Source organism: Lepidochelys kempii, chromosome 9 (assembly GCF_965140285.1).
Source record: "Lepidochelys kempii isolate rLepKem1 chromosome 9, rLepKem1.hap1, whole genome shotgun sequence".
Classification (NCBI taxonomy): Eukaryota; Metazoa; Chordata; order Testudines; family Cheloniidae; genus Lepidochelys; species Lepidochelys kempii.
In genome coordinates, this window is record NC_136388.1 from 53,544,339 (window position 1) to 53,560,186 (window position 15,848).

At 43.8% G+C, this 15,848-nt stretch overlaps 1 protein-coding gene across 5 annotated transcripts in view; it reads left to right on the forward strand.

The window, feature by feature from the left end:
- RYK (receptor like tyrosine kinase) overlaps nt 1–15,848 on the forward strand; it is a 174,566-nt gene that overhangs the window by 51,035 nt on the left and 107,683 nt on the right. For 4 of the 5 annotated variants that reach the window (XR_012160844.2, XM_073360374.2, XM_073360370.2 and 1 more), the window contains exons 2-5: nt 2,215–2,336; nt 6,388–6,487; nt 8,119–8,253; nt 10,015–10,071. Coding sequence is in view for 4 of the 5 variants with exons in the window: in XM_073360374.2 (XP_073216475.1) it covers nt 2,215–2,336; nt 6,388–6,487; nt 8,119–8,253; nt 10,015–10,071 (414 nt within the window). In the remaining variant the exon portion in view is untranslated. The remainder of the gene's footprint in view (nt 1–2,214; nt 2,337–6,387; nt 6,488–8,118; nt 8,254–10,014; nt 10,072–15,848) is intronic. The other variant, XM_073360373.2, reaches the window with a different exon arrangement.

Here is a 15,848-nt window from a genome sequence, read left to right on the forward strand (position 1 = left end):
CACAGCCAGTCCCCTCGGGCATCTGTCTTGTCACCCAGGCAAGCTTGCATTTGAAAAATCATAACAATATTCAGGTTACTCCCAGTCCCAAAGGACCAGTCGCTTACCGCAAGTCACTTGTATCTTCGATCTCTCACTAAAGACAATGCTTGTAGCCAGTCCTGTATTAAACTAACTAAAGTTTAATGTCATTAGGGCTAAGCAACTTGGGGAGCCCTTGCTTATGCTTAGAAATATTGCTCTCTCCAAATTCCAGGCAGCATAGTGATACAAATCCTTCTGGTCAGGAATTTTTATTCCCTTCCCTCAGTGTTCAAGCTGTGGTGGGATAAGGGCTTGTGTATGTACCCTCTCCATAGGTGCGGGGGAATCAATCAGCAAAGTATTTTGTCCACTGATGTTCCAGTGGTTTGTCTGGTGTCTGTAGGCTGCCTTTTGTTCGGGAGGAAATGACATCTTTTCTGGTAAACTAGTATTTCCCTCCTGGTAATGCTTTTCTCCTGACTGCTGGGGTTTGTAAGTCTTAGCAAACATTTTTATAGTTACAGAGCAAACACTTAAATATTACCTTGTAACATGGGATACAGATATTAGTAAGATTAATACAAGCAGCATCCTACATACATTTCATAAAAACTAAACACATTCTTATAACTCTGTTTAACAATACTAACACACAGGTGACCCAAACTGGTTTCCAGCTATGCATTTTTCAATATTCAGTGAGGACCAGAGCTCTTGGCCTGAGCTGGCACCTGGTCTGCCAGCACTGCATATATCATTGTAAACATGAGCAGAATTGAGCCCTTAATGCACAGGAATAGACAATATGTGGTCCATGAGATGAGGGATCCCTTCATTACTGCCTGTAGTGATTCTTGTTAGTTTGTATAGAAAATCCCCTTTGTTTCCCCTTCCTTGACCTGGTCCATCTTTCTGTCCTTCAGGGGTGAGCTCCTCTTATGAACTAATACTTTGTCAGGAATTTGCAGTACTTCTCAACACTGGCAAAAATGATGGTCTATCTCCACTATGCATATAAAAATAGAATTTATGAACTTTGTGTGTGTGTGTGTGTATATATATATATATATATATATATGTGTGTATATATATATATATATATATATATGTGTGTATATATATATATAAAAAGCAGAGCTTCTAGTACAAAGAGTCAAGAATAATAAATGATCTGGAGGATGGTGTGGATTGCACTCTCAGCAAATTTGCAGATGATACTAAACTAGGAGGAGTGGTAGATACGCTGGAGGGCAGGGATAGGATACAGAGAGACCTAGACAAATTGGAGGACTGGGCCAAAAGAAATCTGATGAGGTTCAATAAGGATAAGTGCAGGGTCCTGCACTTAGGACAGAAGAACCCAATGCACAGCTACAGACTAGGGACTGAATGGCTAGGCAGCAGTTCTGCGGAAAAGGACCTGGGGGTGACAGTGGACGAGAAGCTGGATATGAGTCAGCAGTGTGCCCTTGTTGCCAAGAAGACCAATGGCATTTTGGGATGTATAAGTAGGGGCATAGCGAGCAGATCGAGGGACGTGATCGTTCCCCTCTATTCGACATTGGTGAGGCCTCATCTGGAGTACTGTGTCCAGTTTTGGGCCCCACACTACAAGAAGGATGTGGAGAAATTGGAGAGAGTCCAGCGAAGGGCAACAAAAATGATTAGGGGTCTGGAACACATGAGTTATGAGGAGAGGCTGAGGGAACTGGGATTGTTTAGTCTGCAGAAGAGAAGAATGAGGGGGGATTTGATAGCTGCTTTCAACTACCTGAGAGGTGGTTCCGGAGAGGATAGTTCTAGACTATTCTCAGTGGTAGAAGAGGACAGGAGAAAGAGTAATGGTCTCAAGTTGCAGTGGGGGAGGTTTAGGTTGGATATTAGGAAAAACTTTTTCACTAGGAGGGTGGTGAAACACTGGAATGCGTTACCTAGAGAGGTGGTAGAATCTCCTTCCTTAGACGTTTTTAAGGTCAGGCTTGACAAAGCCCTGGCTGGGATGATTTAATTGGGGATTGGTCCTGCTTTGAGCAGGGGGTTGGACTAGATGACCTCCTGAGGTCCCTTCCAACCCTGATATTCTATGATTCTATGAATACTTCAAATAAAAGAGAGACTGTAGCTGTGCGTCAGTTACTAGTGGCTTTTGCTTTCCTTACCTTATATTTTTCTAAATACTCTGATTTCTAGGTCTTGATGCAGAGCTATATTATGTGAGGAATGATCTTATTAATCACTATGCATTGTCCTTCAATCTGTTAATACCCAGCGAGACCAACAGTCTTCATTTCAGTTGGCATGCTAAATCCAAGGTAAGCATAAATAGAGTTTGCATTACATACCTTAATATATGAATATGTCTTGCCTAGATTTTAACAAAAGGTCAATGTCAGTAGTCGGACCACTTTTCTGCTCTTTTCTTTGCACAAATTAGAAGATGCTAGCGCATAAAAGGATATGCTGTTTAGTTTTTTTATTTATACAGCCAGAGTGAACCAACTAATTGTGCTCAAGAAGAAATTAAAGACTGAGAAGAAAAGGGCGTGGCTTGTTGGATACATTTCTAAAGTGTTCCGAGTATTTTTAAATAAGTGTTCTTTGGGGCATCATCCTTTTTACTTCAAAATTGATACATTTATAGGTAACCTGTCAGTTGGTATACTGGCAGTGAATTAAACATGAAACAGGCAGCTGTGAATTAAGGCCTTTGAAAACTTTGAATCTTGTGTTCTGTGGATTCCTAGAAAAGACGTTGCTTGAGGGAAGAGAGGGATCTATTTGCGTGGTATTTAGAGATCATTAAATCCCAATAAGATGGAAAGGAAGTCATCTTTTATTTCATGTATCCATTATAATTGGAGTGCGCAGCAACACCTGTAGTAAAGTTTGCCTATGCATTTCCATTTTAAAGCATTTTGATTTACTTATTACTTCAACTTTGTGGCTGAAGTTTTTGCAGCTGAAATTATCTGTCTAGTCTCCGTGAGGGTAAATGTTTTTGTAAAACTTGAACCACAGTTGTTTTGCTGGGTTTGAGTAAATTAATACAAATGCTTGACATATATAAATAAAATCTAAAGCAGCGGTTCTCAAACTTCAGCAACCAGTTTTGGGCCCCCATTTTGATTTGAAAATTTTTGGGCCCCCCCAATCCTGCCTGTTTGGACCCAGACCCCCCCCCCCGCCCCACCTCTTTCTCCCCTGCCCCTCACTCAATTCCCCCTCCCTCTGCTGCTGGCTTTCCCCCACCCTCACTCACTTTCACCATGCTGGTGCAAGGGGTTGGGATGAAGGAGGGTGCGGGCTCTGGGAGGGAGTTTGGGTTGGGGGGTGGGCTCCTGAAAGCGACGGCACATCTCTCTGGCAGGGGCTCCTAGGCAGGGGGGTCAGGGGTCTCCATGCGCTGCTTCTGCCCACAGACACTGTCCCTGCAGCTCCCATTGGCCGCAGTTGCCGGCCAATGGGAGCTGCGGAGTCGGTGCTTGGGGTGGGGGCAGCACACAGAGACCCAAGGGATCTCAGAGATGTGCCAGATGCTTCTGGGAGCAACAGGGAGCCAGGGCAGGCAGGGAGCCTGCCTTAGCCCCTCTGCAACTCTGGATGGGGAGGAGTTGATCAGCGGGGCTCACAGATCCCTTGAAGTACCCTTGGGGGATCCCCAGAGGTCCACAGACCCCAGTTTGAGAAACGCTGCTTTACATACTCCAAGTTGCAGGAGTGTGCATGCATGTGAATTTTTAGTAGGATTATTTCTGAGCTACTGTGTGCATGCATTTGCAGAATCATAGAATATCAGGGTTGGAAGGGACCTCAGGAGGTCATCTAGTCCAACCCCCTGCTCAAAGCAGGACCAATCCCCAATTAAAGCATCCCAGCCAGGGCTTTGTCAAGCCTGACCTTAAAAACCTCAAAGGAAGGAGATTCCACCACCTCCCTAGATAACCCATTACAGTGCTTCACCACACCCCTAGTGAAAAAGTTTTTCCTAATATCCAACCTAAACCTCCCCCACTGCAACTTGAGACCATTACTTCTCATTCTGTCATCAGCTACCACTGAGAACAGTCTAGAGCCATCCTCTTTGGAACCCCCTTTCGGGTAGTTGAAAGCAGCTATCAAATCCCCCCTCATTCTTCTCTTCCGCAGACTAAACAATCCCAGTTCCCTCAGCCTTTCCTCATAAGTCATGTGTTCCAGACCCCTAATCATTTTTGTTGTCTTTCACTGGACTCTCTCCAATTTCTCCACATCCTTCTTGTAGTGAGGGGCCCAAAACTGGACACAGTACTCCAAATGAGGCCTCACCAATGTCAAATAGAGGGGAACGATCACGTCCCTTGATCTGCTGGCAGTGCCCCTACTTATACAGCCCAGAATGCTGTTAGTCTTCTTGGCAACAAGGGCACACTGTTGACTCATATCCAGCTTCTCATCCCCTGTAACCCCTAGGTCCTTTTCTGCAGAACTGCTGCCTAGCCATTAGGTCCCTAGTCTGTAGCGGTGCATGGGATTCTTCCATCCTAAGTGCAGGACTCTGCACTTGTCCTTGTTGAACCTCATCAGATTTCTTTTGATCAAATCATCTGATTTTTCAGGTCCCTCTGTATCCTATCCCTACCGTCCAGCTTATCTACCACTCCTCTCAGTTTAGTGTCATCTGCAAACTTGCTGAGGGTGCAGTCCACACCATCCTCCAGATCGTTAATGAAGATATTGAACAAAACCGGCCCCAGGACTGACCTTTGGGGCACTCTGCTTGATACCAGTTGCCAACTAGACATGGAGCCATTGATCACTACCCATTGAGCCCAACGATCTAGCCAGCTTTCTATCCATCTTATGGTCCATTCATCCAGCCCATACTGCTTTAACTTGCTGGCAAGAATACTGTGGGAGACCGTGTCAAAAGCTTTGCTAAAGTCAAGAAATAACATGTCCATTGCTTTCCCCTCATCCACAGATCCAGTTATCTCGTCATAGAAGGCAATTAGATTAGTCAGGTATGACTTGCCCTTGGTGAATCCATGCTGACTGTTCCTGATCACTTTCCTCTCCTCTAAATCCTTCAGAATTGATTCCTTGAGGACCTGCTCCATGATTTTTCCAGGGACTGAGGTGAGGCTGACTGACCTGTAGTTCTCAGGATCCTCCTCCTTCCCTTTTTTAAAGATGGGCACTACATTAGCCTTTTTCGAGTTGTCCGGGACCTCCCCCAATCGCCATGAGTTTTCAAAGATAATGGCCAATGGCTCTGCAGTCACATCCGCCAAATCCTTTAGCACCTTTGGATGCAGTGCATCCGGCCCCATGGACTTGTGTTCGTCCAGCTTTTCTAAATATTCCTGAACCACTTCTTTCTCCACAGAGGGCTGGTCACCTCCTCTCCATGCTGTGCTGCCCAGTGCAGCAGTCTGGGAGCTGACCTTGTTCGTGAAGACAGAGAGGCAAAAAAAGCATTGAGTACATTAGCTTTTTCCACATCCTGTGTCACTAGGTTGCCTCCCTCATTCAGTAAGGGGCCCACGCTTTCCGTGACTTTTTTCTTGTTGCTAACATAGCTGAAGAAACCCTTCTTGTTACTCTTAACATCTCTTGCTAGCTGCAGCTCCAGGTGTGATTTGGTCTTCCTGATTTCACTCCTGCAAGCCCGAGCAATATTTTTATACTCTTCCCTGGTCATTTGTCCAATCTTCCACTTCTTGTAAGCTTCTTTTTTTGTGTTTAAGATGAGCAAGGATTTCAATGTTAAGCCAGGCTGGTCGCCTGCCATATTTACTATTCTTAATACACATCGGGATGATTTGTTCCTCTAACCTCAATAAGAATTCTTTAAAATACAGCTAGCTCTCCTGGACAGTAGTTGAACAAGTTTTTAAGGTTCAGGGTCTTAAAATGGAAACAGACCTTAACTGTAGTTGAGCCTGTAGTTTATAGCCTTCTTATACTGAAACTTACTAGGTGAGTGGTAATGTCCTTTTTGATTTCTTAATTCCCATAGATTGAATTAGTTAGCTTTTGAACAAATAAACTTAATATATTGGAGTTAGCCATATTTTAAGTATTTTTAAAGGATTATTTAAAAAAAACAAACACAATTCTGGCCTAAATTTTCAAACATGATTAGTGATTTAGAGTGCTTTTGGATGTCCAATTTGAAATACTATAACAGAGCCTGATATTCAGAGTACTGAGCAGCATGCCTTGTGAAAATCAGGTGAGGTGATGAACTTCAGGTACTTTAAACTCAAAAATTTTGATTAGTGATTTTAATTTTATGTGTCAAATAAAAATTGCTTGAAAAGGTGTTAATATTAATTGTTTTATCATTGGAGTTTTTTAACCTTCTCCCACATACTGTTACAGGTTGAATATAAACTGGGATTTCAGGTAGATAATGCTATGGCTATAGATATGCCTCAGGCGAACATTTCTGTACAAGGAGAAGTCCCTCGTGCATTATCAGGTAAGTAAACAGGCTTTCTGCTTTGAAGGCACATGCACAGTACTACCATGAATACTGTTTTTCTGGCACTCAGTAACATTTCCTAGTTTCCCCAGAAATGCATACAATAAAATTTTGTGTAACTTTAGTTGTACGTAACATATAAGATACAACAGTTATGACACATCTAGATAATTCTGTATATAGAAAATCTTAACGTTTGTATCTCATTTGATTTAGATGCACTGAGATATGCGATAAATTTTATTTTCTGAAACATGCTAAACAAAGGAAAATCAAATAGTGAGAATTCCAAGCTCTTCTGATTGTATGCATTTTTTTTTCCTGTTCGCTAGTAGTTTAGCAGTATGTTTCTATCAAACAAATATTCAGTATTTATCAAACAAGTATTCAGAGTGAATGATGATGGCTCCTTTTTAGAAGGCAATTATAAGTTGATGTGCTCAAGAATAAATCTCCTCCTTCCCCCCTTTTTGGGGAAAAAGGATACAAATTTTCCTGAGAAGGGAAGCATCGCATTCCAAGAATATATAGAAGGTTCTTATTCCAGTTTGGCCAACAGTTGTGCAGATTTTAATCCCACTTCTCTAGTTTATAGACACGTAACTTAATGATTGCCTTTTTAAAAGAAAAGTAGTAGAAATAAGTTTAACATGTTAAGGACATTGATGCGTTGTAAAAAATCAAATAAAAACAACTATTTGGTGTATATTCATTCTTCTCTAGAACATGTTTTAGAAATAAAACTGCATTGTGTGGGATTTTCACAAACGCACTCATCTGCTGCTGCAGAAGCAAAGTAACAGTTACTGTGCTTAATTCTGCACTGTCTTGTACCCTTTGGAGTTGCTTGAACCTGTGCGCAATGGATGTAAAATGCTGCTGTTTTGCATTTTGTATCTTTTTTTATCCTTTTTGTACAGGTAAGCAGTAGAGTCAAGCCTATTATTTCTGCAGTTGCTCTGATATCACCGATGCTGGTACATAGCCTTGAAAACAAACCTAGTCATGTTAATTTAAGCTAGATTCCCAGACAGATTTGCTCAGGCCAGTTTGGGTGCTGTCAAAAAGGCCACCTTGATGGTTTTAAAAAATAAAAGGAAATTAAGGGGGGAGGGATATCTCAGTGGTTTGAGCATTGGCCTGCTAAGCCCAGGGTTGTGAGTTCAATCCTTGAGGGGGCCATTTAGGGATCTGGGGCAAAAATTGGGGATTGGTCCTGCTTTGAGTAGATGACCTCCTAAGGTCCCTTCCAACCCTGATATTCTATGATTCTAAGCAGTTCTGTGTGTGTTCCTCACTATCCTTGGACCACACTGAGCCTCTGCATGTGATTCATTAATATTTGGTAACTGCAATGCAGAGTGACTAACCATTGTTTACCCACAGATACTGTTGGGTTTTTGAGATCTGCAAACTTCAATTTCAGTTGTTTAAATGTATTTGACAGCTGCTACCTAAAATGCCATGTGTTCCCAGAAATTACCCAGTTTGAACAGCAAAGTGAAATTCTAGGAAAATGCTTGAGTTTAAAAAAAAGGCAGCAGAATCCTGCATCACTTGAGGATTGTATTAAAAAATGGTTGAAATGTAGTGTAAACAAATGTCTGACTCTAATTTTCTATTTGCAGTGTTTCGTGTTGAACTCTCCTGCACGGGCAGACTAGACTCTGAGGTTACAATATTAATGCAGCTCAACTTGACAATAAATTCCTCAAAAAATATCACAGTCTTAAATTTCAAACGAAGGAAAATGTGCTACAAAAGTAAGACATCAAGCTTCCAAGATTTAGCAACTTTTAGTGTTAAAGGAGAGGAAAAAGGAGTGAGGGGGGAGAGATTACGGTGATGGGTATGGAATAAGAATCTCTCAGAATGAAATAAAATGTTTCCCAGGAACTTGAGAATAGAGGGAGGGATTGGTAAGATCTCTTGCCTTCCAGAGAAATAAGGGAAATTTGGATGAAGGAGGATGATGGGGGAACAAATAAATATTCTAAATTTACACAGAATTGGGAAGGCAGGGCAGCTGATGGGCTTTAATTGAATAACTGGCTTTGTATTATGACAGCGGTTCCCAAACTTGTTCTGCCGCTTGTGCAGGGAAAGCCGCTGGCGGGCCGGGCTGTTTACCTGCTGCATCTGCAGGTTCAGCCGATCGTGGCTCCCAGTGGCCGCGGTTCGCTGCTCCAGGCCAGTGGGAGCTGCTGGAAGCGGCGCGGGCTGAGGGACGTGCTGGCCGCTGCTTCCAGCATTTCCCATTGGCCTGGAGCAGCGAACCGCGGCCACTGGCAGGTGCGATCGGCCAAACCTGTGGGCACGGCAGGTAAACAACCCGGCCTGGCCCGTCAGGGGCTTTCCCTGCACAAGCAGCGGAACAAGTTTGGGAATTACTGTATTATGGAGATAGTAACTGCAGTTTCATAGTTATGACTAAGTTTTGCATTTAAAGCAGGGATACCACCACTTATCTCTGGAAAAAATAGTCTCCCCAAAATTACATCATTTTAAATATAGAAAGGCTTTTCTGAGAATTTAAAAGTAAATCTTATAAAGTAAGTTAAAATGATCTTAAAATGGGTCACTTAAAGTTGGCACCCTGAGAATCTTTTTTGTCCTTTATGATCTCACTAAAAAAAAAAAAAGATGCAGACTTTTCAAACTCCCCATATAGTTAAAACACTGAAACTTGGAGAGCAAAGCTACATTTGAATATTTTTTTGTGCGGATTAATGCTTTCCTTTTTTTGGGGCGGGGGGGGGCACTTTTCATAACTGAAGACTTTTTTCTTGAGTCTGCAGCCATTTTGAAAGAGGGTAGGCTTTGGAGTACTGTAAAGAATGTTTTTCTTTAATCTCCTATTCTCAGTAGACTGCTCTTAGCAAAGATGATCACTATTTTGGTTCGCTTGCTCCTCATAATTCTTCAGTCTCATGATAGCATTTGGTGGGGTGTGTGTGTGTCTGTCACCGTCTACCCTGAGGGCAGACTGACTTCACTTCCATTTGGTTATGAATTTCCAAATGGAAGTTCTTAGAAAATGTGAGCAGAAAGCAGTTAAGCCGCTTCTCGTACAATAAAATTAGTGCAAGGAGAGTGAAAGCTGACATTTTGCAGGAAAGTAGTTCTTACTGAAAAATGCTTTTCTGATGAAAATAGGTTTTGATGACTTAGGATAGTTTGAAAAATAGCCATTTGTGTATCAGTAGTCCTTAGATTTTGAGAATTTGTGGACAAAGGATGTCCAGTATCATTTTCCCCACCCATAGTAGTTAAGTACTGGATTGGGAGACTCAGCTGAGACCAGACATGGCAAATTCAGTTTTGAAGGAGAATTTTTGAGAGTTAGGAGCATGACAAAACATGATTATAGTGAAAATCTGAAATTAACATTAACAATAGGTTTTAATTCAGTCTGACGAGTTAGGAAAACACTTTTTTATAGAAATGGACAAGGTGATTCAGTGTAAAGGAATTACAATACAAAATGTGTACTAGAACTTCACATTTTTCTCTTGTCGATTTAGAATTTGAACAAGAAGTAAAAACTCCAACATCTGACAAAAACAGCAGCAAAGCTATTTGTAAGTAATATTAAGGGCACTTATTCGTTTTGGCGTAACTTAACAGGAACCTTGTGATATATCTTCTTTATGAAGAGAATGATGTGAAAACAGTAACTTCCATGAAATTCAGATTTTAGAGACAGGCTTTTCGCAGTTTTCTTAACTCCATTCTTCTGTTCAGTCAGCAATATATAATGAGGGTGAGAAGGTGGTGGTCTGGGGTAATCACAATTTTTGCCCGATACATGACTCCAGAGGTTTTGGGCTATCAAAGCCAATCTGTTTCTGACCTTTAGATTTAGAATCTGTTGTGTGTGCCATTTAACTTGCTGATGTAAATGTGCAGTGTGAAGTGGCTTCGGCCCTTATTATCTCCCTCACCGTGTCCCAAGTTGGAAATGCCAACCACAGCGTGTTAGCACCTGTTGTGGTACCCAAAACATAAGCATTTCGTAAAAATTCTTGTGGAACTCAATGGGCAGCTTTATTCAGTTTCCTGTGGTGCTAATTTTTTACTTATCCCTTGCACTTTTTTTTTGCCTAATATGAGTGTTGTTTAAAAATGATGGGGGGTGGGTAGGGCCCTCTTCCTAAAATAGGAGTAGGTCTTGCCTTCTTTTGGTGCACACACATGGCAGCTTCTTAGCACCGTAGAGGGCAGGCATGACAGGCAGCCCAGTGGTTGCTAATTTGTGCTGGTCTCCAGGAATCAGTGCAGTTGAGGTTGGTTGGTTGAAAAGGCTTAATCACCTGCAAGTGCTGCTGCATTAAACAAGGAGTAGGACAGGTACCAGGGATCCCACCCATGAGGCTTGTTAAAGGCAGAGAGTAAGATACCCTTGAGCTACAGGCTAGGGAGTCTTTAAGTTGCAGATCAGTTCACGGCTGGGGGACGGGGGAAGGCGCACAACTTCTGTGCACTAACTCCATACTTCCCTCAAATATGAGGTCTTAAGTGTGATTCTCCGTGACTGAATTAGATTTCTCCTTGCTGCAAAGTTATGCCTCTTTACAATTCCACTTGCTGTAGTGCAGTTTCTACCTAAGTCTGCAAGAATGAGTGCAGAGGGTCAGAAGCAGGTGGCTGGTTTGATTGCAGCTCTCCCACTTCCCCCATGTATACTTTGGTAGCGATAGCATTTTTTGTGGGGAAGGGATTGTTAGTTTCCAGTAAGCAGTCTCCCAAGACCAGCGGTTTGGAGGCCCACTTCTCCCTTTGCATGTAGCCTGGAGAGCACCAGGGTGTCCTTGGTGAGTATATGATGGCACTGATTGGGTTGCTGGTCCATGGGCTTGTCTACACTGGCAGGTTTTTTCGATGAAACTAATGTTGACAGGAAAAAAATCGACAAAAGCAAAGTTGCCAAAGTGAGTCTGCATTTGCTCCCTCTGTCGCCAGATCGTGTCCACGTTCGGGGCACCATTGTTGACAGCATGAGCAATGCACTGAGGGTATGTATCCCACAGTGCCTGGTGACACCATCTGTCGCTAGATGTTGTGGGAAGGAGGAAACGGAGCGCGGCAAATCCTGGGACATTCAAAATGTCCTGTCTTGCACCGCTTTGTGTCCCAACCCTCCAATGGTTTCTGGCTTTCCTTTTGCACCGTTTTTCCAACTGTCAGTCTTTGTAGTAGCCACCAGCATCTGAAGTGAGAGAGGATGGATCCTGCACTTCTCTCCTATGCACTGTTAACTGTTGGGAGGACATTGCACATGGCAGCAGAGTTACTCGCAAAGTTACTGACAGAGGATGAATCACAGGCACCCAAGTGTGATATGGACAGCAGCAACTTATCAGTGCTTTTGGCATTCACAGAGCAGCTGCATACGGTAGACCGTCACTTTTGGGCTAGGAAAAAAAGCACAGATTGGTGGGATTGCATTGTCATGCAGGTGTAGGATGAAGACCAGTGGGTACAGAACCTTAGAATGCATAAAGTAACCTTCCTGGAGGTATGTGCTGAGCTGGCCCTTGACCTATGGTGCAAGGACACCAGAATGAGAGCTGCCCTTTCCAGACTGCTACTGGTCAGTTGCAAATCAATTTGGAGTAGGGAAGTCCACTGTTGGGGCTGTATTACTCCAGGTGTGCAGAGCAATAAATCTCATCCTGCTGCGGAGGACCGTGACTCTGGGAAATGTGCATGAAATAGTGGATGGCTTTGCAGAGATGGGTTTCCCTAATGCTGGTGGGGTGATTGATGGCATACACATTCCAATTTTAGCGCCAGACCATCATGCCTCAGAATATATCAATAGGAAGGGATACTTCTCCATGGTGTTGCAGACGCTTATGGATCACCAGGGGTGTTTCATGGACATCAATGCAGGCAGGTCTGGAAAGGTGCATGACGCACTGATCTTCAGGAACAGTGGCTTGTACAGAAAGCTGCAGGTAGGGACTTTCTTTCCAGACCACAAGATCACAGTGGGGAATGTGGAAATGCCAGTAGTACTCCTGGGAGACCCAGTTTACCCCTTACAGCCCTCGCTCATGAAATCTTACACAGGGCCCCTGGATAGCAGCAAGGAGCATTTTAACAACAGGCTGAGCAGGTGCCGCATGGTAGTCGAATGTGCTTTTGGCTGTTTGAAAGCTCGCTGGAGGTGTCTCAGTGGCAGGCTAAACCTTACTGAGGAAAGTATTCCCGTGGTCATAGCCGCATGCTGCATTTGCATAATCTGTGCACAGATTTGCTCAGTCTGCAGCTGTATCAAAGACTTGAGTATCTCTGATCCTCCATGTTAGGGGGCTTATTCCTTCACCCACTTACTTCCCTGGTCCTTCTCCCATGAACAGAGAGCAACAATACCCGAAGTCCAAAGGTGCAAACAATTCGATGTTTATTGGGGTGAACTTCCAGCAAGCATGATTCCAGTTTCCTTCCTTAGTATCCTCCTTCCCAGCTCTGACACCACAAAGCCTTACACCTGTGTCCCTGTTCCCATTCCTGCCCTTAGCCAAACATGATTCCAACTTCCTTACTCCCATTCCCTGTTCCCATTTCCCCCTTTAGCAAAACATGATTCCAATTTTCTTACCCCCATTCCCTGTTCCCATCTCACACACCCACATGCCCATGCCCACCCCCACCCACACCCCAGTCACTTCCTCATTGACTACAGATTATATAGTAAAACTTGAGTTCTGCTTAGCTATACCTTAACCAATCATTTTCCTGAAATTTAACTAACCAATCCTAACATATTGTAACATGATTATGTAACCAATTATATCCCACCACCTCAATTAGTTTACACCCAGCAAAATTAATTATACAGCACACAGGAACAATCACAGAACCAGACAGAGATTATACAGACAAACAGCAGCAAAGTAGGAACTATAATGACAAAACAATACAGAAGTGAGGATTTCACATCCCAGCTATTGATAAGTGAGTTCTTGCCAGACAGGATGCTATCAAACTAAGTTTTCTTTTACATTTTCTAGGCACTTCCCTTTCTCTGGAGGTGATAGGAATACAATCCTGTCCTGATAGTGCCTAACAGCCCAATAGCACCTTATTTCAATGTGACTAGTTTGGAATGTGAGGATGTGACCGTTCGCTTCCCAGCTTATGGCTGCCTCTGCTGCTTAGCCAAAGGCCTTAGCCTAAGAACAGGGCCTCAGACTGTCACAGTAAGAGAAGGACCTTACACCAGCAGACAGTGATTTTGATTCTTTCTTTTATAGCTCTATCACTAGCCAAGTGATAAGAATACACCTAAATTCTTAGAGTATAGGCCTTTACAGACAGGCCTGAATATCTATATAATCTATATCCTGACGTTTATCATCCGCTCTGTCGCTTGCCTAGCAAATGCTGCATTCTCTTTTCTGTCCTGACTTCGGCTTCCCAGCACTTTTGTGTTCCCTGGTCTCTCTCTCATCACGCTGCAGCACCTCGCGGAACATGTCTTTTTTGCTGCGTCTCGGTTTCTTCCTTATCTGCCAAAGCCGGTCAGCAGGAGTGACTTACAACAAAAGTCCAGAGTTCCTCAAGGTCTCGGCTGCTGTAGACAATGCACAGAAGAGGGATTGTTACATTCCAGCAAATGATTGAAACATTTCAGTAACAAGGGCCTTTTGCAACTGGTAGCAATCACTTTCACTAGGCAGGCACAGAGCTCCACGAGCACCCCAATCATGGTGAGTGTCAGGAGTGGCGGGGGAAGGTGGTTGTGGGTACGAACAAAACGGACACCGTTTGCAGGGAACTTATTCTCAAATTATCACACACTTTTTCACAGGCGGCCAACCTGCTGGCTGACATCTCACTGCTGCGGGTAAGCAGGGAAACCAGGGCACAACTACTGCATGCTTGCGGTTTTCACCCCGGTCTATATGCAGATCAGCTATGTGCCACTTTGGTCCCAGTTCCAGTGATTGCAAAATGGCATGGTACAGTTTCCTACAATGGGGGAACTAACAAGGCTGCAATCCCTTGGAATCTGCAGCAGAGGATTAACAAGTACTGCCTGGAAACTTTCCAGAGCTCCTCTCTGGGGGATTCCCTGCAGGTCTCAATGTCCATCGACACCCTGCTTGGCCATGTAGATTAGCTACCCAGGGCAATGTCCAGCTTACATAAAACACTACCTACTCCCACTTGTTGATTCCCTACACAAGCCATAGCAACTTACCCAGCATCTCATCTGCTTCCTGCTCCCCGTAGAGCACTTCTGGAGTGGAGAAAAGTTCCTGGCTGTCTACCCCACTGGGTGACCCCGCTGGGAGCTTCACATTCTCTTCTAGCTCCACTTCTTCATCCAGAATGTCAGCTTCCGGGTTACCCCCTCTTTCTGCTGCCTCCAAGGTATCCATGGGGCTGTCGACGATGGAGGTAGTGTCACCACTGAGGATAGCATTCAGCTCCTTATAGAAGCGGCAGGTCTTAGGTGCACCATTGGAGTGATGGTTTGCCTCCCGCTCCTTATGGTACGCCTGCCTCATCTCCTTTATCTTCACTCTGCACTGCTGCGTGTCCCGATCATAGCCCTTTTTGCACAAGCCTCGAGAAATTTGCCCATATGTGTCCCGATTCCTACGGATCAATCTCAGCTGCTACTGAACAGACTCCTCTCCCCATATACTGATCAGATCCAACAGCTCAGCGGTGGTCCAAGTGGGAGCGCGTTTGGTGCGATAGCCAGCCATGCTCACCTGGAAAGCCAGCAAGCAGGAAATGAGATTTAAAATTCCTGGGGCTTGCAAGGGGGAGGGGGAGGTTGGCTGCAGGGCAGCAGAGTTCAAACCGCTGACCAGAGAGGCAGCATGGGAATTGTGGGACACTTTCTGGAGGCCAGTAAATGTGGGGGGAAGGCGTGGTGTCTACACTGGCTGTTTGTCGACAAAGGAAGTGGAAAAGACAAAAGTCTCTTGCAGGGGTGGAAGTTTTTTGTCGCCAAAATTGTCCATTTTTTTCCAACAAAAGTCCCATTGCAGTGTGTACAAGGCAGTTTTTGGTGACATAACTTGTCAGTGTAGACAAGCCCTCTGTCTTGGACTTGGCTTAATGCAGGAAGGTTCTGGGAGATTTTTCTTGTTAGAATGTTGTGATCTTTTCCTGAGTCTGCTTACTCTGTGTTGTACTGACCCCTACTGGGAAAACAGTCTTTAAATCTTTGCTTAATGGAAAGCTTAAACACTAAGACACATCAGGGCTGCCTTTCTTTGGTCCTGTTCTTTTAGACTGGTGTAAAACAAATGCTAGTATTAGACTGAATTAAAAACACAAACACATTCCTTGCACAATCATATATGAACTAATTTGAAATTGATAAATGTAA